General features: G+C 49.2%; 1 protein-coding gene across 1 annotated transcript; it reads left to right on the top strand.

The window, feature by feature from the left end:
• The first annotated feature begins 1,864 nt into the window (after positions 1-1,864).
• FUT2 (fucosyltransferase 2) lies at positions 1,865-21,042 on the top strand. Its single transcript, XM_053606471.1, has 2 exons — positions 1,865-1,974; positions 17,969-21,042. The coding sequence occupies exon 2, from the start codon at positions 17,971-17,973 to the stop codon at positions 19,180-19,182; it is 1,212 nt and encodes a 403-aa protein (XP_053462446.1). The 5' UTR covers positions 1,865-1,974; positions 17,969-17,970; the 3' UTR covers positions 19,183-21,042.
• Positions 21,043-22,459: the final 1,417 nt, after the last annotated feature.

Raw genomic sequence — 22,459 nt, 5'->3', positions numbered from 1 at the left:
CTCAGTATTGGGACTGCTGAGCCCACTATTATTCCCTCCCCAGAAAAAAAAACTCCTCATCAATCTCGCACATGATTTTGGCAGCCATAGATGGGCACTGCTTATCGTGATACCATGATACCATGAGTAGATGCAAAATGGTGATTTCCTGACAGCATTGTTTTTCGAGACAGAGTCTCATTTTGTAGCCCTGGGTAGAATGCCGTGGCGTCACAGTTCACAGCAACCTCTAATTCTTGGGCTCAAGTGATCCTCACCTCAGCCTCCCAAGTAGCTGGGAATACAGGTGCCTGCTGCCATAATGCCCAGCTATTTTTTTTTTTTTTTTTTGGTAGAGGCATCTCACTTTATGGCCCTCGGTAGAGTGCTGTGGCCTCACACAGCTCACAGCAACCTCCAACTCCTGGGCTTAAGCGATTCTCTTGCCTCAGCCTCCCGAGTAGCTGGGACTACAGGCGCCCGCCACAACGCCCGGCTAATTGCCCAGCTATTTTTAAAGACGGGGTCTCACTCTGGCTCAGGCTGGTCTCCAACCTGTGAGCTCAGGCGATCTACTCACCTTGGCCTCCCAGAGTGCTAGGATTACAGGTATGACCCACTGCACCCAGCCTCCTGACAGCAGTTTTGAAATAAGGGAAACTAGGAAGAGTTGCTATTTGCCAGGTGTTTTCCAAGATTCAACCAGCTTGCTTTCAAATCCCAGGTTCTATGACTCTCTAGCCCAGTGTTTTTCAGCCTTTTCTATCTCACAGCACACTTGAACCTATCGTTAAACTTCTGGCCAGGTAAGGTGGCTCATTCCATCTAGCTACCCTGAGGGTCTTCCTTGGGGGACTATAGTAGCCCTATAATCTACACTCTGGGCCTGTAATCCTAGCACTCTGGGAGGCTGAGGCAGGAGGATTGTTTCAGCTCAGGAGTTCAAGACCAGCCTGAGCAAGAGTGAGATCCTATCTCTACTAAAAAAAAGAAGGAAGGAAGGAAGGAAAAAGAGAAAAAAAATTCATTGCTCTACCCGAATATTCTTCAACAGGGTACTTGGCCTCTCTGTGCTTTGGTTTCCCCTGTGTACAACAGTGTGTACGCATGCCTACCTCACGGAATTGTGGAGACTGAATGAGTCAGTAGATAAGGGTCTGACACACCTGTTTGCCAAAATAATTTAGGATTCTAGGGGCTCAGACTCAGGAAGAGCCTGGCCCAGCTGGACTCTGTCCCCTCCTTCAGGCTGCCTTCTTGGATGCCTCCCTGACAGCATGGAGTTGGGCAGGGAAGGGAGAAACTGGGGACCCTTTTCTGTTCTGGCTACTGTAGTCCCCCAAGGAAAACCCCCAGGGTACCCAGATGGAGGAAGGGATCTTGACTGTGCCTCTTTCCCCTCCCTACTCCTGTGGCCAGGCCTGAGATGCTGAGATGCCTGATGCAGCTGTAGGAACTAAGGGCCAACAAGGTGGACTTTCTGGCTCAGCGCCTATAGCTCAGTGGCTAGGGTGCCAGCCACATACACCAGGACTGGCGGGTTGACACCCAGCCCAGCCCTGCTAAACAACAACTACAACCAAAAAATAGCCAGGCATTGTGGCAGGCATCTGTAGTCCCAGCTACGTGGGAGGCTGCGGCAACAGAATCGCTTAAGCCCAAGAGTTTGAGGTTGCTGTGAGCTGTGACATTACAGTACTCTACAGAAGGCGACATAGTGAAACTCTGTCTCATAAAAAAAAAAAAAAAGATGGACTTCCTGGCAGGCACCAGTGTGGGAGGAGGGGCCTTGGGTTACCTCCCCACTCACTGCAGCCCAGCCACACCCAACCTGGGAAGGCAGGTAGATCCTGGGCGGAGTTTCCAGTCACGGATGCTAGAAAGCTCAGGAGGGTTCACTGGGCCTGAGTGAAGAGACCTGGAGGGAACGGGAGCACTCACCTGCCTGCAGAGTAACCCTGTCACCAAGTCCCCAATTTCTTCAGCCAGAACCAGGTGAGAGAAGGCAAGCGGGATGGGGACACACGTGCATTTATACCCACCTGCACACTTTGCCCCTCAGACAGCAAAGATTTGGGAAGTGGAGACCCAGCTGTGCCCTTACTGGTCTCTGGTCCCCTCTGGAATGTACCCCCAGATCAAGGCTTTCAAGGAGAGGAGGGTTCACCCCTGGGCAGCAGAGCCTCTGCCCTCTGAAGCTCCATCCACCCAGCTCACCTCCATGCTGCTTAAGTCCCACCCCGGCCCCTCACCTCAGGCCACAAATTCACCCCTCCCTCCTCCAGTCACAGTCATCAGGAACCACCTGGTAATAAAGGTAATAAATGCTGACAGAAAGGCTAGATTACAGCTGGTGGGAACTGGCTTTTCCTGTTCCCACCCTGGGGTTGCTAACTATAGGACTGTGGTCCTTAGAGGCCTCACAGATACCAGACCCCAGCCCCACCTCAGAGCCTGGCCCCATCCCAGGAAGTGCTTGGTCCCCCACCCACTCTGGGCCTGAAAGTAAAGTAGAATCGGCCCCACATTTTTGTCTTAAACTTCCATCTCTTCCCCAACGTTGGAATAGTCATGATGACGCCAAGCAGAGGAGCCACAGGGAGGGCTGGAGGGAGGGGAGAGCAGGAAACTGAGCTCACCTTGGAGGAGCAGGTAGGGAAGGGCTTCCTGATCAGAGGTGACAAGAGGGGGCTGGGCCAGAGGCTGGGATTCTGTCTTGAGAGTGGGGAGCCCTGGCAGGGCTCAGGCCAGCACTGGGGGTGGAGGGGGAACAGATTGAAGGCTGGGGAGGGGGCAGGAGCCTGGGTCCAGGCAGGAGTAGATGAGCCCTGGCCTGGAATAGAAAGACGTGAATGATGGCTGGGTGCCATAGTTTAGTGGTTAGGGCCCTGGCCACATGTACCCGGCTCAGGCCTGCTAAAAAAACAAAAAACACACAAAAATAGCTGGGTGTTATGGTAGGCGCCTGTAGTCCCAGCTAACTAGGGAGGCTGAGGCAAGAGAATCACTTGAACCCAAGAGTTTGAGTTTGCTGTGAGTTGTAATGCCAGAGCACTCTACCAAAGGCAACAAGTTGAGACTCCGTCTCAAAGAAAAGAAAGAAGTGGATAAGACAAGGAGAATTCAAAAGAAGTCATCTGCAGATACCGGGGACCCCATTACCCTGGGAGACACGGGGGCTGGTTTCCTCTACAGCCATCTCCCTGGGAAGACCCCAGGGAGCGGATAGGAGGAGGGGACCCTGACAGTCCTACTCAGCCTGGGGTACATGAAGTGACAAAGTTGTAGGAATGGAGAGCTAATAACGAGTTGGACTTCTTGACCTCAGAGGTCTAGGGGAGACCCAGGTTCCTCCCCATTATCAGAAACAGCACAGCCCCAAGAGCTGTGGCCAGCTGCTTTTGCATTCTCCCCGTACCATCCCAGCTCTGGCCATCCCAACCTCTGCTGTAGCCGGAATCTCTTTGTCCAGTTCTTTTTTATTTTTTTGGCTGGGGCCGGGTTTGAACACGCCACCTCCGGCATATGGGGCCAGCGCCCTACTCCTTGAGCCATAGGGCACCACCCTGTCCAGTTCTTGAGCTCCAGGTTTCGGACCACACCAGTAAGCAACAGTGTAAGCTACAGAGGTTTTCTGAAAGATAAAAGAGATAGATAAGCAAAAGAGGGAGAATAGAACCTCTGGCAGTGGAGGGGGGAACTCAGGTGGGAAGCTGCTGTGGGCCTTCTGTCTAGGATTATATACTGCTTTTCCTATCCTGCGGGCAGGGGATTTGGGGATGTATGCCTGGCCAGAAGCCTGCAGGCAGAAATCATCCTAAAATTAGCAAAGGAGTTCATGCCTTCCAGTCCTAGCCCCAGGCGAGGCAGTAGGCTAGGGAGGAACTGCACAGATGAGATACTGATCAGGCTGCTTTTTCCTTGACCTTGCTTGAGCCCAGAGAATGTGGCCTGGAAAGGGCCTGTTTGTACCTAGGAAAGGGAGTCTGTGATGAGACTGATTTTTGAGCTCACCCAGGCCTAGAAAATGGGCGTCCCTGTTCAGCTCTGAATGGGGTAACCTTGTATCACTTGCCATCCCAGCCTCTACCATGTCAGTTCCACCACGTCCTGGGGCTTCTCCACACTCAGCACCTCTTGTAGCTCTGCAGCCCTGGGCCAGTCTCTTGAGCCTCAGTTTCCCTTACAGTAAAGTAGGCCTGAGATCGCCTACTCACAGAGTTGTTAAAAGTTGATAATTTAATGCCCCCAGGCAGGGCTTACCTCAAGCCTGAACCAAATGTGAGTTTGAGGACTCAACCTTGCTCCATATAACAGAGCATTGCCATTGAGGGATTTTTATCTCCCAGTTTTGGACAGATAGGGACATTGAAGCACAGAGAAGTAAAGGCCCTGGATCAAGGTCACACAGCTAACCAGAGGCACACGACCATGACCCCCTACCCCCCAGGGCTTCTCTCTAAACCTAAGTACAGTATTTTGCGATCTCCTAGGGCAGCTCCCACTCTCAGACTTTGGATCTTACTCTCTGCCAGGCTCCCCACCTCTTCCTCCTCTCTTTGCAGGCTCAGTCAAGGTCAGAGAGGAGCTTCCTGATCTGGGCCACTCAGCAGCCACCCAGCTGCCTTCCTGGGTGAGGCGGGAGGGAAGAACCAAGGAGGCAGAGATATTGACACTCAGCCTTTCTTTTTACCTAAATCAAACTAAATTATTGTCCTTCTGTTTGCTGTAATCAAATTTGGAGGGGACAAGATGTTCTCCTTTCAGGGTCCCAGAGATCAAAAGGGGTTGTTTTTTGGATTTTTTTTAAAAAATCACAGCTCACAGCAATCTCCAACTCCTGGGCTTAGGCGATTCTCCTGCCTCAGCCTCCTGAGTAGCTGTACAGATGCCTGGCTATTTTTTTGTTGCAGTTTGGCTGAGGGCCGGGTTCAAACTCACTACCCTTGGTATATGGGGCCAGTGCCCTACTCACTGAGCCACAGGCCCTGCCTGTTTTTTGGATTTTTTGAAACAGATTCTCACTCTGTGCCCTGCGTAAAGTGCCATGGTGTCAGCCTAGATCACAGCAACCTCAAACTCCTGGGTTCAAGCCATCCTCTTGCCTCAGCCTCCTGAGTAGCTGGGACTACAGTCACCTGCCACCATACCCTGCTAGTTTCTCTGTTTTTAGTAGAGACAGGGTCTTGCTTTTGTTCAGGCTATTCTTGAACTCCTGAACTCAAGCAATCCACCTGCCTTAGCCTCCCAGAGTGCTGGGATTACAGGCACGAGCCACTTTGCCTGGCCCTGAAAAATTTATATCTTTTCCTCATCCATCATAAAGTTTATGGTTGAGGTGCCTATAATGAAAGACAGATTAACAACATAAAAGCATAACAAATTTGCCTAATAAAAGTTTAATATGACATAGGAGTCTTTTTTTTTTTTTTTTTTGAGACAGAGTCTCACTATGTCACCCTTGGTAGAATGCCATGGCTCACAGCAACCTCAAACTCTTGGGCTTAAGCGATTCTCTTGTCTCAGCCTCCCAGGAAGCTGGGACTGCAGGTGCCCGCCACAATGCCTGGCTATTTTTTTTTTTTTTTTTGTAGAGACAGAGTCTCACTGTACCACCCTCGGGTAGAGTGCCGTGGCATCACACGGCTCACAGCAACCTCTAACTCTTGGGCTTATGCGATTCTCTTGCCTCAGCCTCCCAAGCAGCTGGGACTACAGGCGCCCGCCACAACGCCAGGCTATTTTTTGTTGCAGTTTGGCCGGGGCTGGGTTTGAATCCGCCACCCTCGGCATATGGGGCCGGCGCCCTACTCACTGAGCCACAGGCGCCGCCCTATGCCTGGCTATTTTTAAAAACAAGGGTCTCTCTGTGGCTCAGGCTGGTCTCGAACTCATGAGCTCAGGTGATCTGCTTGCCTCGGCCTCCCAGAGTGCTAGATTACAGGCGTGAGTCAAGCTCCCAGCCTAACATGGGAGCCTTTAAAAATGAAAAAGGTGGTGATGGGAGGCGCCTGTGGCTCAAAGGAGTAGGGCGCCAACCCCATATACTGGGTGTAGCGGGTTCAAACACGGCCCTGGCCACAAACTGCAAAAAAAAAAAGAAGAAGAAGAAGAAAAGAAAGAAAGAAAAAGGTGGCAAGGTGCACTGGCTTACCTGGAATCCCAGCACTTTGTTTTTTTGGTTTTTTTTTGTAGAGACAGAGTCTCACTTTATGGCCCTCAGTAGAGTGCCGTGGCCTCACCCAGCTCACAGCAACCTCCAACTCCGGGGCTTAAGCAATTCTCTTGCCTCAGCCTCCCGAGCAGCTGGGACTACAGGCGCCCGCCACAACGCCCGGCTATTTTTTGGTTGCAGTTTGGCGGGGGCCAGGTTTGAACCCGCCACCCTCCGTATATGGGGCCGGCGCCCTACCGACTGAGCCACAGGCGCTGCCCCATCACTTTGGTTTTTTTTTTTTTTGAGACAGAGTCTCACTTTATCGCCCTCAGTAGAGTGCTATGGCGTCACACAGCTCACAGCAACCTCCAGCTTCTGGGCTTAGGTGATTCTCTTGCCTCAGCCTCCCAAGTAGCTAGGACTACAGGCGCCCGCCACAACGCCTGGCAATCCCAGCACTTTGGGAGGTCAAATCAGGAAGATTACTTGAGGCCAGAAGTTTGCAACCAGCCTGGGCAATGTAGTGAGATCTCCATTTCTACAAAACATTTTTTTTTTTTTAATTAGCTGAGTGTGGGGACATGTACTGTACTCTCAGCTAATAGGAAGGCTGAGGTGGGAGGATCCTTAAAGTCGGCAGAGATGGTGCCACTGCACTCCAGCCAGGATGACACAGTGAGACCCTCTCTCAAAAATAAACAAAAGAAATGAAGACTTAAAGAAACGGGGAATACTATGTTTTGGGAGTTTTTTTGTAGAGACAGAGTCTCACTGTACCGCCTCGGGTAGAGTGCCGTGGCGTCACACAGCTCACAGCAACCTCTAACTCCTGGGCTTAGGTGATTCTCTTGCCTCAGCCTCCCGAGCAGCTGGGACTACAGGCGCCCGCCACAACACCCGGCTATTTTTTGGTTGCAGTTTGGCCAGGGCTGGGTTTGAACCCGCCACCCTCACCATATGGGGCTGGCGCCCTACTCACTGAGCCACAGGTGCCGCCGGAAAAGTATGTTTTAATATTTTTATGCTGAGGCTTGATGAGGCATGGACTGTTGTTCACAAGGATGGGCAACTGGACAAAGGGGCTGTGATCTAATGGGAATAAACTGGACAGAACTTAGCAAGGGCTGTTTGTTCAGACTCCTGTCTGTGTCCTTGTGTTTTCAGAGATGAGGTATAGGAAGGATGCCTTGGGATGAGTATCCTGTGACCTACTTCAGCAGAGAAGGGCTGAAGAAAGTCAGGGAGACCCACCTCCTTCTGTTGTTGTCTCAAATGCCCAGGTGCCATAATTTGGAGGGGAATGTGGTGAATCTCACGGCTTGCTTCCTCTCTCCCTCCTTCCCTCCATCTGTGCACCCTCCCACAAGCATTTCCCTAAATGTCCCATGTTTCCTCCATGTCCTTGCAGTGCTCACAATCTAGTTGGAGAAAGGAAGAGAGAAACACCCAGAAGAAGTGGGAAGAAAACCCGAGGCTGCTCCACAGAGAGTAAGCCAGGCAAGCCAGTTCTCCCAGCCCTGTCCTGGAACCCGCGCCCCCCCGGCCCCCCCGCGGCCACCTGCCTATCCCCAGCTCCCAGGCCTTTCCACCCAGAACCAGGGCTGGGGCTTGACATCCCTTTAGGATGGATTAAAGGATTAAAATGCAGCACAGTCGCCTTGGCATGGGACTCAGAAGCCAATAGCACCACAGTGACATTTTCCATCTCCCTCAGGATAGTTTAACTCAGTTTTTTTTGTTGTTGTTGTTTGTTTGTTTTAGAGACAGTCTCACTCTACCCTCAGTAAAGTACTCTGGCGTCATCATAGCTCTCAACAGCCTCAAACTCCTGGCCTCAAGAGATCCTCTTTTTTTTTTCAACTTTTGATAACAACATCATTTATCCTGTTTTCTACACTTGATCTTAGCCAAAAGGCCGAGAAGCGATATATCCTGTTTTCTAAATAAGACTCCAACACCAGAAAGAAAAAAAGGGAGAAAAAGAAAAGGGATTTTTAAATTAAAACAAAAATCTATCTGTACAAGTCTTTACTCTGAGTCAGTAAGGTTTAGTCTCTGTTCAAGAGATCCTCTTGCCTCAGCCTCCAGAGTAGCTGGGTCTACAGGTACCCTCCACAAAGCCCAGCTAGTTTTTTCCGTTTTTAGTTAAGATGGGGCTCTCAGTCTTGCTCAGGCTGGTCTCAAACGCTTGAGCTCAAACAATCCACCTGCCTCAGCCGTCTAGCGTGCTAGGACTACAGGTGTGAGCCACCACAGCTGGCCTCCAACTCAGTTTTTTTTTTTTTTTTTTTTTTTTTGCAGTTTTTGGCCAGGCTGGGTTTGAACCTGCCACCTGTGGCATATGGGGCCAGTGCCCTACCCCTTTGAGCCACAGGTGCTACCCCTTTTAACTCAGGTTCTAGTCTCATAGCTGAGTTTGCCCTGCTCATGGCCTTTTTACTTCATTTTGGATATGGCTTTAAGCTGCTGCACCAGCCGGGAGTGGTGGCTCACACCTGTAATCCTAGCACTCTGGGAGGCTGGTGCGTTGCTTGAGTTCACAAGTTTGGACCAGCCTGAGCAAAAGTGAGACCCCCCCCCCTCTACTAAAAGTAGAAAAACTGAGCAAGAGGATCACTTGAGCCCAAGAGTTGGAGGTTGCTGTGAAATAAAAAAAAAAAAAAAAAGGCTGTTGCACTAGCTGGGCCCTTCAGACCCACCATACCCTGGCTACCCTCTGTGTGCTTCTAATTTCAAATTCCCAAGGGAGACAATATTGTTCAGTCCCATCTGTCCTTTACTTTTTAGTTTTTAGTTTTTTGTTTTTAGATTCTGTCACTCTGGATTGAGTTCCATGGCATCATAGCTCACAGCAACCTCCAACTCTTGGGCTCAAGTGAATTTCTTCTTGCCTCACCCTCTCAAATAGCTGAAAGTACAGGTGGCCACCACGACACCTGGCTAGTTTTTTCTATTTTTAGTAGAGATGGGGTTTTGCTCTTGTTCAGGCTGGTCGTGAACTCCTGAGCTCAGGCAATCCACCTGCCTCAGCCTCCTAGAGTGCTAGGATTGCAGGTGTGAGCCATTGTATCTGGCCTCCACTTGTACTTTGAACCAGCACCCACCCCACATACCATGGACTGGCCAAAGGAGGGGTCACTGTTGGGCCAGTGTCACGTGGGCTATTTATGATTGGTTTCTCCTAAGAACATCAGTCATATTGAATTAAGGCCCATCTAATCATATATATATATATATATTTTTTTTTTTTTTTTTGAGACAGAGCCTCAAGCTGTCGCCCTGGGTAGAGAGCTGTGGCATCACAGCCCACAGCAACCTCCAACTCCTGGGCTCAAGCGATTCTCCTGCCTCCGGCTCCCAAGTAGCTGGGACTACAGGCACCCACCACAACACCCAGCTATTTTTTGGTTGCAGCCATCATTGTTGTTTGGCAGGCCTGGGCTGGATTCGAACCTGCCAGCTCACTTGAGCCACAGGCGCCGAGCCCTAATCATATTATTTTCAACTTGATTACCTCTGTAACGATCCTGTCTCCAAATTCTGAAGTACTGGGGATTAGGGTTCCAACATATCTTTCTTGGAGGGGAGCAGTTTAGCCTTCTGCAGACTGTAACAAGGCCTGTGGGTTGGACAAGCAAAAATGTACTATCTCTTACTAGGATTGTCCATCATATATACTTTCTATCCCATAGCTTTAGTTTCATTCCAAAAAAAAAAAAAGGAAGAAATCAACCATGGTACCCATCTCCCCAGGAGGAAGCTGCTCAAGGTCTGTCTGCTACATCTGCAGTTGATACTACTCAGCTACCTTAGCTGGTCTCAGAAGTCACAATCTACAAATGAGATTGATTCTGCTTTCAAGTTTGCTTCCTTCTGCTTCATGTCTGACTCCTTGGTCTAAACGTCACCTCCAGGCCCAGCTCAATGATTCACATCTGTAATCACAGTGCTCTGGGAGGGTGAAGCAGGTGGATTGCCTGAGCTCAGAAGTTGAAGATCAGCCTGAGGAAGAGTGAGACACCATCTCTATTAAAAATAGGAGGGCGTGGGCGGCGCCTGTGGCTCAGTGAGTAGGGCGCCGGCCCCATATGCCGAGGGTGGCGGGTTCAAACCCAGCCCCGGCCAAACTGCAACCAAAAAATAGCTGGGTGTTATGGCGGGCACCTGTAGTCCCAGCTACTCGGGAGGCTGAGGCAGGAGAATCGCCTAAGCCCAGGAGTTGGAGGTTGCTGTGAGCTGTGTGACGCCACGGCACTCTACCAAGGGCAATAAAGTGAAACTCTGTCTGTACACAAAAAAAAAAAAAAAAAATAGGAGGGCGGCGCCTGTGGCTCAAAGGAGTAGGGCGCCAACCCCATATACCAGAAGTGGAGGGTTCAAACCCAGCCAGCAAAAAAAAAAGTATTTCCTCAGAATATATTAGAAAAGAACAAAGAGAAAATAAGTGTAAAATTTCAGAGATGGAGAATACATTCAAAAGTTTCAATGATTGTCTAGTAAGAGTTCCAAAATAAGAAAATATAAAGATCCTAATGAATAAATTATCAACAAAAACAATAAAAAGAAATTAAAAAACAAAATAGTAAAAGTAGCAGGGCATGGTGGCGGGTGCCTATAGTCTCAGCTACTCTAGAGGCTCAGGCAAGAGGATGGCTTGAGCCCAGGAGTTTGAGGTTGCTGTGAGCTATAATGCCATCGCACTCTACCCAGGGCAACAAAGTAAGACTGTCTCAAAAAAAAAAAAATCACCTTCAATGCACCCATTATAAGAAGTGAAAACCCACTGATCTTTGGCCTGATGCTAAAACAAAACTAAGCTTTTCATGAACATTAGCCTGGCTATGAAATGAGCCCAGGCTCTGCCCACCCCCATGCCCTCTCACCACCCCCACCCCCGCCCAACTCCTTCATACAAATCAAAAAGGAAGGCCAGGTTCGGTGGCTCACGCCTGTAATCCTAACACTTTGAGAGGCCAAGATGGGCACATTGCTTGAGCTCAGGAGTTTGAGACCAGCCTGGGCAAGAGGGAGACCCCATCTCTAAAAATAGCCGGGCATTGTGGTGGGTGCCCGTAGTCCCAGCTACTCAGGAAGCTGAGGCAAGAGAATCACTAGAGACCAGGAGTTTGAGGTTGCTATGAGCTATGACACCATGGCACTCTACCCAGGGTGACAGAAATAAATGAACAAACAAATCAAAAAGGAAAAGAAGGGGGTTGTACTATTCCCAAGTCTGGTTCGGGTCAACACCTGAGAAAAATGCAAGGGGCCTGGACCCTAAGCTGGTCGATTCAGTTCAGATTCAGGGATTGAGTTGATGAGGCTGAGTTGCTTCTGGTTACTCTCAGGTGATCTTAATGGGCTCTAAGGGTTCAGCAACTTACACATTGAAAGTAGGAGTACTGCAGTGTTTCATCCTATGCTGACTTTTATTAGCTTAGAGACCACACCTGCCTCGCTCTGGCATCTTCTCAGGTTCAACTAAGTCACACCCAGATTGATTTAGCCTCAGTATTACCTTCTTGGAAACATCAGTCCATACTCTGACAGAGAACACAGGCATTGGACCAAGTCAGCTGGAAACCTTTTGTCTCTGACCTACCTTTGTGCAGAGCCCTCTAGGATGTGCTGCTACTCACATCTGCTCATGAGGAAGAGGTTTAAAAAGAACCTCCCCTGGGCGGGGCCTGTGGCTCAAAGGAGTAGGGCGCCAGCCCCATATGCCGGAGGTGGTGGGTTCAAACCCAGCCCTGGCCAAAAACTGCAAAAAAAAAAAAAAAAAACCTCCCAGTCACTAGGGAGGAGGCAGCAAATCCTTTGGGAAATCTCAGAGGGTTGGAGCCCTCATTCCTTTGACTCCTCCCTGATATCCCTGTCCCCAGTGCTCAGAGTCTAATCTTAATCAGTGGCCACACTTGGACTCTGACTGTGGCAACATACCACAGGTGTTGGTCCAGCCCAGCCTGTAGGACGAGAAGGTCCATAGTCACTTCAGCAATAATAAAGTGTTAACTGTGACAATGCTATGTGATAATTGTTCTCCTTTTACTTATTGGCTTCTAACCACCTAATGTGGCATTAGAACTGAATTATTGGCTGGGCACAGAGGCTCACGCCTGTAATCTTAGAACTCTCTGGGAGGCCAAGGCAGGATGAACAGTTTAATTAACTGCTTTGCTCTACAAACCACTAGCTCAAGTTTTCCTTAAGAGGCTGGGAAATTCTCGTTGCCCTTCACCTCTGGTGGTACCATACACATTTTCTGAAGGTTGGTTCTATGCAGCCACCTCGTTACTGGAACTAATTTCTGTTGTAACTAGAGTTGAAAAGAATGGATTGTATATGTGCTTGCATATACGGTGGGATTTCTTGGCCAGGACTGAAGTATTCTTCAGTACTCAAATTTATTTATTTTTATTTTTACTTTTTTTGTAGAGACAGAGTCTCATTGTACCGCCCTCGGGTAGAGTGCCGTGGCATCACACGGCTCACAGCAACCTCTAACTCTTGGGCTTCCGTGATTCTCTTGCCTCAGCCTCCCGAGCAGCTGGGACGACAGGCGCCCGCCACAACGCCCGGCTATTTTTTTTGTTGCGGTTTGGCCGGGGCTGGGTTTGAACCCGCCACCCTTGGCATATGGGGCCGGCGCCCTACTCACTGAGCCACAGGCGCTGCCCATATTTTTATTTTTTTTAGACACAGTCTCAATCTGTAGTCCTGGATAGAGTGCCATGACATCATCATAGCTCATAGCAGCCTGACACTCCTGGGCTCAAGTGATCTCACCTCAGCCTCTTGAGAAGCTGGGACTACCGGTGCCCATCACCACATCCAGCTAATTTTTCCATTGTTAGTAGAGACCGGATCTCAGTCTTGCTCAGGGTGGTCTTGAACTCCTGAGCTCAAGTGATCCACCTGCCTTGGCCTCCCACAGTGCTAGAATTATAGGTGGGAGCCACTTTGCTCAGCCTTGAATACGCTGCATGGCTGTGCAGATTATCTTCTAGTTACCAGGGGTCACTGGCTCCCTTGCTTCAGCCTTCGTGTCACCCATCACAACTGCTCCAACCCCTATTCTCTTTTTCTTTCCTTCCTTCCTCCATCCCTTCCTCCCTCCGTTTTTGTCTCCCTCCTTCCCTTCCTTCTTTCCTCTTTCTTTCTTTCTCTTTCTTTTGTTTGTTTTTTAAAACAGGGTCTTGCTCTGTTGCATAGGCTAGAGTACAGTGATGTCATCATAGCTCACAGCAGCCTCACACTCCTGGGCTTCAGCAGTCCTCCTGCCTCACCCTCCCGAGCAGCTCGAACTACGGGCACATTCCACCTAGCTAACTTTTTTTTAGACAGAGTCTCACTATGTCACCCTATGTCACCCAAGTAGAGTGCTATGGTATCACAGCTCACAGCAACTTCAAACTCTTGGGCTTAAGCAATTCTCTTGCCTCAGCCTCCCAAGTAGCTGGGACTTCAGGCACCTGCCACAATGCCTGGTTATTTTCGTTGTTGTTATTGTTGTCATTGTTATTTAGCAGGCCTGGGCTGGGTTGGAACCTCTAACCCCAGTGTATGTGGCTGGTGCCCTAAGCACTGAGCTACAGGCGCCAAGCATAATTTTACTATTTTTTTTTTTAGTTTTAGACAGAGTCTCACTATGTCACCCTCAATAGAGTGCTGTGGCATCACAGCTCACAGCAACCTCAAACTCTTGGGCTTAAGGATTCTCTTGCCTCAGCCTCCCAAGTAGGTGGGACTACAGGTGTCTGCCACAATGCCTGGCTATTTTTTTTTATTACAGTTGTCATTGTTGTTTAGCTGGCCCAGGTCAGGTTCAAACACGCCAGCTCTGGTGTATGTGGCTGGCACCATAACCACTGTGCTATGGGCGGTGAGCCTAATTTTTCTATTTTTTTGTAGAGACAGGGTCTTACTCATGCTCAGGCTGGTCTCAAAGTCCTAAACTCAAGCCATCTCAAACTCTTGTTGGCCACCCACAGTGCTAGTATTACAGGTATGAGCCAGTGTGCCCACCCCCTATTCTCTCTCTTTATTTTTATTTTTTATTTTATTTTATTTTGAGACAGAGACTCGAGCTTTCACCCTGGGTAGAGTGCTGTGGCATCACAGCTCACAGCAACCTCCAACTCCTGGGCTCAAGCGATTCTCCTGCCTCTGCCTCCCAAGTAGCTGGGATTACAGGCACCCACCACAACACCTAGCTATTTTTTGGTTGCAGCCGTCATTGTTGTTTGGCGGGCCTGGGCTGAATTTGAACCCACCAGCTCAGGTGTATGTGGCTAGTGCCTTAGCCGCTTGAGCCACAGACGAGCCTCTCTCTCTCTTATTTATTTATTTATTTATTACTGATTTATTGCTTTTAATATAATGAAACACCAGATTTGACAGCTAAATTAGCAGTGGGATACAAGTACATTTTTATCTTTAAGAGCCTCTCTCTCTTTATTTTTAATTGTTGGGGATTCATTGAGGGTACAAAGAACCAGGTTACATTGATTGCATTTTTTAGGTGAAGTCCCTCTTATAATTGTGTCCTGTCCCCCTTATTCTTTTTTTCAACATCACCTGCCAACTGCCTTCAGGGTCTTGTAATAAAAATACCCAAGATAGGGCAGCGCCTGTGGCTCAGTGAGCAGGGCACCGGCCCCATATACCGAGGGTGGCGGGTTCAAACCCAGCCCCGGCCAAACTGCAACAAAAAATTAGCCAGGCGTTGTGGCGGGCGCCTGTAGTCCCAGCTACTCTGGAGGCTGAGGCAGGAGAATCGCCTAAGCCCAGGAGTTGGAGATTGCTGTGAGCTGTGTGACGCCACGGCACTCTACCGAGGGCAATAAGTGAAACTCTGTCTCTACAAAAAAAAAAAAAAAAAAGATACCCAAGATAATTTAATTGACACAACTCATTTCTTAGAGCCAGCCTGCACATGGCCAGTGAATGGACAGGGCGCCATGGAGCTGCATGTTCATCTCAGGCTCAGTTAGCTGTAGCCATGTCAGGTGATTGAGTCCTTGATGTCCAGGACAATTTTCCTCCAAAGGGGATGTATGCAGGGTGTGCAGAAGATGAATATCTGTAGACACTGGATCCCCAGTAAATACCGAGTACATACACTTGTACCCACTGTATATAGACACCTGCGTATGTACACCCACAGTCCAAACACCTACATTTGGGCCGGGGCCTCACACTTATAATCATAGTACTCTGGGAAGCTGAGGCAGGAGGATTGCTTGAGCTCAGGAGTTGGAGACCAACCTAAGCAAGAGCAAGACTCTATCTCTACCAAAAATAGAAAAATTAGTGGAGCACAGTGGTGTACACTTATAGTCCCAGCTACTCAGGAGGATCACTTGAGACCAAGAGTTTGAGGTTGCTGTGAGCTTTGATGACTCTACTGCACTCCAGCCTGGGCAACAGAGCAAGACTCTGTCTTGAAATAAATAAATATGAACACCCACATTTAAACATACCATGTGTGTACACACTCCTCACACTCCTATAAATACACAGATACATGCTTGCCATCTTCACAACCACTTCTGTGGTAATTGTACATATTACATTGTTTCTCTCTCTCTCTCTTTTTTTTTGTACATATTACACTGTAATACTCAGTATACACTGACAATAAAAAATGAACACAAGGCTGGAAGCCCGGCATTTAGGACACTGGCCACATGCACCCGGGTTGGTGGGTTCGAACCCAGCCTGAGCCTGCTAAACAAATAAACAAACAAACAAACAGCCAGGCATTGTGGCAGGTACTTGTAGTCCCAGCTACAAGGAAGGCTGAGGCAAGAGAATTGCTTGATCCCAAGGGATGTTGCTGTGAGCTGTGACACCACGCACTCTACTGAGGGCGACATAGTGAGACTCTGCCTCAAAAAAAGATGAACACAAGCCACCTCAAGCACCTCTTGTCATTGCAGAAGTCAATGTAACTTGAGTATTTTTTTTTTTTAAGAGACAGAGTCTCACTTTATGGCCCTCGGTAGAGTGCTGTGGAGTCTCAGCTCACAGCAACCTCCAACTCCTGAGCTTAGGCTATTATCTTGTCTCAGCCTCCCAAGTAGCTGGGACTACAGGTGCCCGCCACAATGCCCAGCTATTTTTTTATTGCGGTTTGGCCAGGGCTGGGTTTGAACCCACCACCCTCGGTATATGGGGCTGGCGCCCTACCCACTGAGCCATAGGCACTGCCCAGTGACTTGAGTATTACAATTTTTTTTTTGAGACACAGTCTCACTATGTCACTCACCCTTGGTAGAGTGCTGTGGCATCACAGCTCACAGAAACATCAAACTCTTGGGCTTAAGGATTCTCGCCTCAGCCTCCCAAGTAGCTGGGACTATAGGTACCCGCCACAATGCCCAGCTATTTTTCTTTTTTTTTTTTTTTTTTGTAAAGACAGAGTCTCACTTTATGGCCCTCGGTAGAGTGCCGTGGCCTCACACAGCTCACAGCAACCTCCAACTCCCAGGCTTAAGCGATTCTCTTGCCTCAGCCTCCCGAGTAGCTGGGACTACAGGTGCCCGCCACAACACCCGACTATTTTTCGGTTGCAGTTTGGCCGGGGCTGGGTTTGAACCCGTCACCCTCGGTATATGGGGCCGGCACCCTACCGACTGAGCCACAGGCGCCACCCATCAGCTATTTTTCATTGCAATTGCCATTGTTGTTTTAGCTGGCCTGGGCCGGGTTCGAACCCACCAGCCTTGGTGTATGTGGCTGGTGCCGTAACCACTGTGCTATGGATGCCAAGCCTTGAGTATTACAATTTTATTTTATTTATTTATTTATGTTACTTTTTTTGAGACAGAGCTGAAAGCTGTTGCGCTGGGTAGAGTGCCATGGCATCACAGCTCACAGCAACCTCCAACTCCTGGGCTCAAGTGATTCTGCCTCTGCCTCCCAAGTACTTGGGACTACAGGTGCTCACCACAACACCATTTTCTTTTTATTTATTTCTTTTTTTTTTTTTTGTAGAGACAGAGTCTCACTGTACCGCCCTCAGGTAGAGTGCCTTGGCGTCACACGGCTCACAGCAACCTCTAACTCTTGGGCTTACGCGATTCTCTTGCCTCAGCCTCCCGAGCAGCTGGGACTACAGGCGCCCGCCACAACGCCCAGCTATTTTTTTGTTGCCGTTTGGCCGGGGCTGGGTTTGAACCCGCCACCCTCGGCAAATGGGGCCGGTGCCGCCCCACAACACCATTTTCCGTTGTTGTTTTTTGGTGAGACAGGGCAGGATTTGAATCTGCCAGCTCAGGTGTATGTGGCTGGCACCTTAGCTGCTTGAGCCACAGGCGCTGAGCCAAGTATTATTTTAATACAGTTTTTTCCCTTCTTAAAATATTTATACATCTTCTGGCACTCTTTGTATATATACACACCCTTAAAAATACACAGTATATACACACCATACCCTACAATGTACACATGTCCGGTGGTACACACACAATTCTGCACATATACATATATGTACACCATGTGTCGATATCCACATGTAAATAGACAGTGCATATATACCCCTGTGTAGACACATGACCACAGGGCAGACACGCCTGCACACACATACTCTAAATGCAGTGGTTCTCAACCTTCCTAATGCTGCGATGTATTTTCATTGTTACAAAGGGGTCGTGACCCACAGGTTGAGAACCGCTGCCCTAGAGACATACCTGCATACATGTACACAAGTATGTACCAAGTATGTACACACACACAAAGTAAACCCACACTCACTATTGCTGAATGACCCCTGTGCGCTACCTGGCCTCCATCTCCCAGCTAACACACTCTGCTTTCCCTCCTTGATAGCCATGCTTAGCATTCAAGTGCCTTTCTCCTTTCCTGCGGCCAACGTCTTCCTCTTTGTCTTCACGGCTTCCACCATATTTCACCTGCAGCAGCGGCTGGCAAAGATTCAGCCCTTGTGGGAGTTACAGTCGCCAGCACCCACTTGGATGATCAATACCACAGGTCACATGGGGAGCCCAATAGGCCAGTCCTCAAGGGAGTTAGAGATGTCAGCTCCCATGTCAACGATCAAGGCCAACGATCTTGGGAACCAGATGGACCAGTCCTCGAGGAAGTTACAGAGGCCAGCGCCCATGGGGATGAGCAACACCGTAGGCCGCATGGGGGACCAGATGGGCCTGTCCTTGACAAAGTTACAGAGGCCAGCACCCATGTGGACAATCAATGCCATAGGCCGCCTGGGGAACCAGATGGGCCAGTATGCCACCCTGTATGCCCTTGCCAAGATGAATGGGCGGCCTGCATTCATCCTGCCTGAGATGCACAGGACACTGTCCCCTATTTTCAGAATCACCCTCCCAGTGCTGCCCAGCACCACGACCATCATCCACTGGCAGAACTACCACCTGAATGACTGGATGGAGGAGCGGTACCGCCACATAGGGGGCGACTACGTGCGCCTCACGGGCTACCCCTGCTCCTGGACCTTCTACCACCACCTGCGCCATGAGATCCTCCAGGAGTTCACTCTGCATGACCATGTGCGTGAGGAGGCCCAGAGATTTCTGTGGGGTCTGCGGGTGAATGGGAGCCAGCCAGGCACCTTTGTGGGAGTCCACGTGCGCCGGGGGGACTATGTCCACGTCATGCCCAATGTGTGGAAAGGTGTGGTGGCTGACCGGCGATACCTAGAGCAGGCCCTGGACTGGTTCCGGGCTCGTTACAGCTCTGCCATCTTTGTGGTCACCAGCAATGGCATGGCCTGGTGTCGGGAAAACATTGATGCCTCCCGTGGAGACGTGGTGTTTGCTGGAAATGGCATTGAGGTCTCACCTGCCAAGGATTTTGCACTGCTGACACAGTGCAACCACACCATCATGACCATTGGGACATTTGGGATCTGGGCTGCCTACCTTGCTGGTGGAGAGACCATCTACCTGGCCAATTACACTCTCCCAGATTCTCCCTTTCTCAAACTCTTTAAGCCAAAGGCAGCCTTCCTTCCAGAATGGGTGGGGATCCCTGCAGACTTGTCCCCCTTACATAAGCACTAGTGCTAACCCATCCTTTGAAATACCTTCTCCTTTTCTGACTCCCCCAAGATCAGTTCCAAGGCATGAGAAGTACTTTGTTACATATATAAAATGTATAACCTCTTGCATGAAGATGCTTTGGGCTGCAAGTAACAGAAGTCCCAATTAGGTGGTTCAAGAACTATATTTGTGTGTTTCACACAATAAGAGTAGAGATGGCCCAGCATCGGGGTTACTTTACTTAGCAGGTCAACAAAGTCATGAGTGACACTAGCTCCATTCATCTTCATCTCCTCTTAACCCAGTTGCTTCATGATCCCAAAGGGGCTGTTACATATTCAGATGTCACATCACATAACCCCTTTCAGAGGCAGCTAAAAGAGACTCGTTTTAGGTCTCTTTTGAAGAATGATGGATACCTTCCTAAGCCCTTCCTCAACTTCCCCCCATATCTCATTGGCAGGAATTTTCACCTGCCCAGGTAGCCCACTAGGAGGCAAGGCAGATAAACCCACTGGGATTGGCATAGCCTCACGTCCTGCAGCTGGGGAGTTAACCGGCCTTGTCTGAAGGACATGGCAACCTGCAGAAACATTGAGTAATTTTGCTAAGAAAGAGAGGGAATGGCCCTAGAGCAGACAATGGGGTTGCCCCAAGTGGTTGTGTAGGTTGTTCATGACATAAAGGCACCTGGTCAAGGAAGCCAGTGGGACTTAAACAGAGGGACTTAAACCCACGATTTACTTACCAAGCCAGGTGTCCTTGGGTCTGTATCTGCCCAGAGGGCTAACTTTTTTTCTGGTTATTTGCTCTAGAAAGGGTGCCTGATCCAGTTTGCACAAAACTGCCTTCTTGGCTAATGCCTGGTGTGCAGCCAAGAGCATGTGCCCCACCTCTGTGGCTGTGGCTTCTGTGGGCCTGGGATATTTATCCTTGAGGACTTGGGAATAGGATGGCTCAGTGAACTTGAGGGCATTCCATTCATTCTTTCAATATGTGTTGGTGCACATCTGTTACAAATATTCCATGATATCCTTCCTTCTTAGAGGATACATTTGTAACCATTACACAGACATCAAAAAAATAATATTCATCCAACCACCATTAGGAACATACTCTAGAACCTGGTAGTCCAAGAACTTGGGACTTGAACCCAACAGACCAAGGCTATGGTGAGCTGTGATTAAGACAGTGAATAGTCCCTACACTTTAGCCTGGGCAATAGAGTGAGAGTCTATCTCTGAAAAAAATAAATTTAAGAACCTGGTACAGTGGCTCATTCTTATAATGCTACCACTTTGGGAGGCCAAAGTGGGAAGGTTGCTTAAGGCCAGGAGTTTGAGACCAGCTTGGGTAGCATGGTAAGACTTCATCTAGGCCAGGTGCAGTGGCTCATGCCTGTAATCCTAGCATGCTGGAAGGCCAAGGCAGATGGATTACCCTGAGCTCACAGGTTCGAGACCAGCCTGAGCAAGAGGGAGACCCTCTCTCTAAAAATAGCCCGGTGTTGTGACAGGTGCCTGTAGTCCCAGCCACTTGGGAGGCTAAGGCAAGAAAATAGCTTGAGCCCAAAGAGTTATAGAAGCTATGATGCCATGGCACTCTACTGAGAGTGACAAAGTGAGACTCTGTCTCAAAAAAAAAAAAAAGACTTCATCGCTACAGGGGAAAAAAAAAGAAGAAGAAAAATTAGCTACATGTAGTGGCATGTTCCTGTAGTCTCAGCTACTCTGGAGACTGAGGTGACTCAGGACCACTTGAGCCTAGGAGTTCAAGGGTGCAGTGAGCTATGATTGCACCTCTTCACTCCAGCTTGGGCAACAGAGTGAGAACCTGTGTCAAAAAAAGAAAATTAAACGAAAAGATGTGTGATCTCTTTTTTTGTTGTTGTTGTTGCAGTTTGGCCAGGGCTGGGCTTGAACCCGCCACCCTCGGTGTATGGGACCGGTGCCCTACTCACTGAGCCACAGGCACTGCCCAGATGTGTGATCTCTTTTTAAAAAAATAATGACTTGGTGGCTCCTGTGGCTCAGTGGGTAAGGCGCCGGCCCCATATACTGAGGGTGGCAAGTTGGAACCTGGCTGCAGCCAAACTGCAACAACAACAAAAAAAAAACAGCTAGGCATTGTGGCAGGTGCCTGTAGTCCGAGCTACTCAGGAGGCTGAGGCAAGAGAATCACCTAAGCCCGGGAGTTAGAGGTTGCTGTGAGCTGACGCCACGGCACTCTACCGTGGATGACAAAGTGAGACTCTGTTTCCCCCACCCCCAAAATAATAATGACTTAAAACCACAATAATTTGCCTGGGCAAGGTGGCTCATGCTTATAATCCTAGCATTCTGGGAGGCCGAGGCAGGAGGATTGGTTGAGGACAGGAGTTTGAAACCAGCCTGAGCTAAAAATAGAAAAATTAGGCAGCACCCGAAGCTCAGTGAAGCCACAGCACTCTACTAAGGTGGAGACATAGTGAGACTCTGTATCAAAAAAATTTAAAAATAAAAATAGGCTCGGTGCCTGTGGCTCAAGCAGCTAAGGCGCCAGCCACATACACCTGAAATGGCGGGTTCAAATCCAGCATGGGCCCACCAAACAACGACATCTGCACCCAAAAAAAGCCAGGCATTGTGGCAGGCGCCTGTAGTCCCAGCTACTTGGTAGGCTGAGGCAGGAGACTCGCTGTAACCCAGGAGTTGGAAGTTGCTGTGAGCTGTGATGCCACAGGACTCTACCTAGGGCGACAGCTTGAGGCTCTGTCTCAAAATAAATAAATAAATAAATAAATAAAAATAGAAAAATTAGGGCGGCGCCTGTGGCTCAGTCAGTAAGGCACCGGCCCCATATACCCAGGGTGGTGGGTTCAAACCCGGCCCTGGCCAAACTGCAACCAAAAAAATAGCCTGGCGTTGTGGCGGGCGCCTGTAGTCCCAGCTACTCGGGAGGCTGAGGCAAGAGAATTGCTTAAGCCCAGGAGTTGGAGGTTGCTGTGAGCTGTGTGAGGCCACGGCACCCTACCAAGGGCCATAAAGTAAGACTCTGTCTCTACAAAAAAAAAAAAAAATAGAAAAATTAGCTGGGCATTGTAGACCCAGCTACTAGGATGGCTGAGGCATGAGAATTGCTTGAGGCTGGGAGTTTGAGCTTGCTGTGAACTAAGCTGAGGTCACCGCACTCTAGCCTGGGCAAATAAAAAAAATTAATAGTACTGTACTGTATGCCTTGTGAAAAACTTACATTCTTTCCAACCATGTATAAATGCTGATTTTCCCATAAGCTTGCCAGTGTTGGATATTATTACCCT

Source organism: Nycticebus coucang, chromosome 10, assembly GCF_027406575.1.
Source record: "Nycticebus coucang isolate mNycCou1 chromosome 10, mNycCou1.pri, whole genome shotgun sequence".
Lineage (NCBI taxonomy): Eukaryota > Metazoa > Chordata > Mammalia > Primates > Lorisidae > Nycticebus > Nycticebus coucang.
Note: the sequence above shows the minus strand (reverse complement) of the source record. Positions and strands in the feature narration are given on the sequence as shown.

Bases quoted from the DNA above. Each gene is read 5' to 3' on its own strand.
- FUT2 (XM_053606471.1), top strand. From the start codon at position 17,971: ATGCTTAGCATTCAAGTGCCTTTCTCCTTTCCTGCGGCCAACGTCTTC.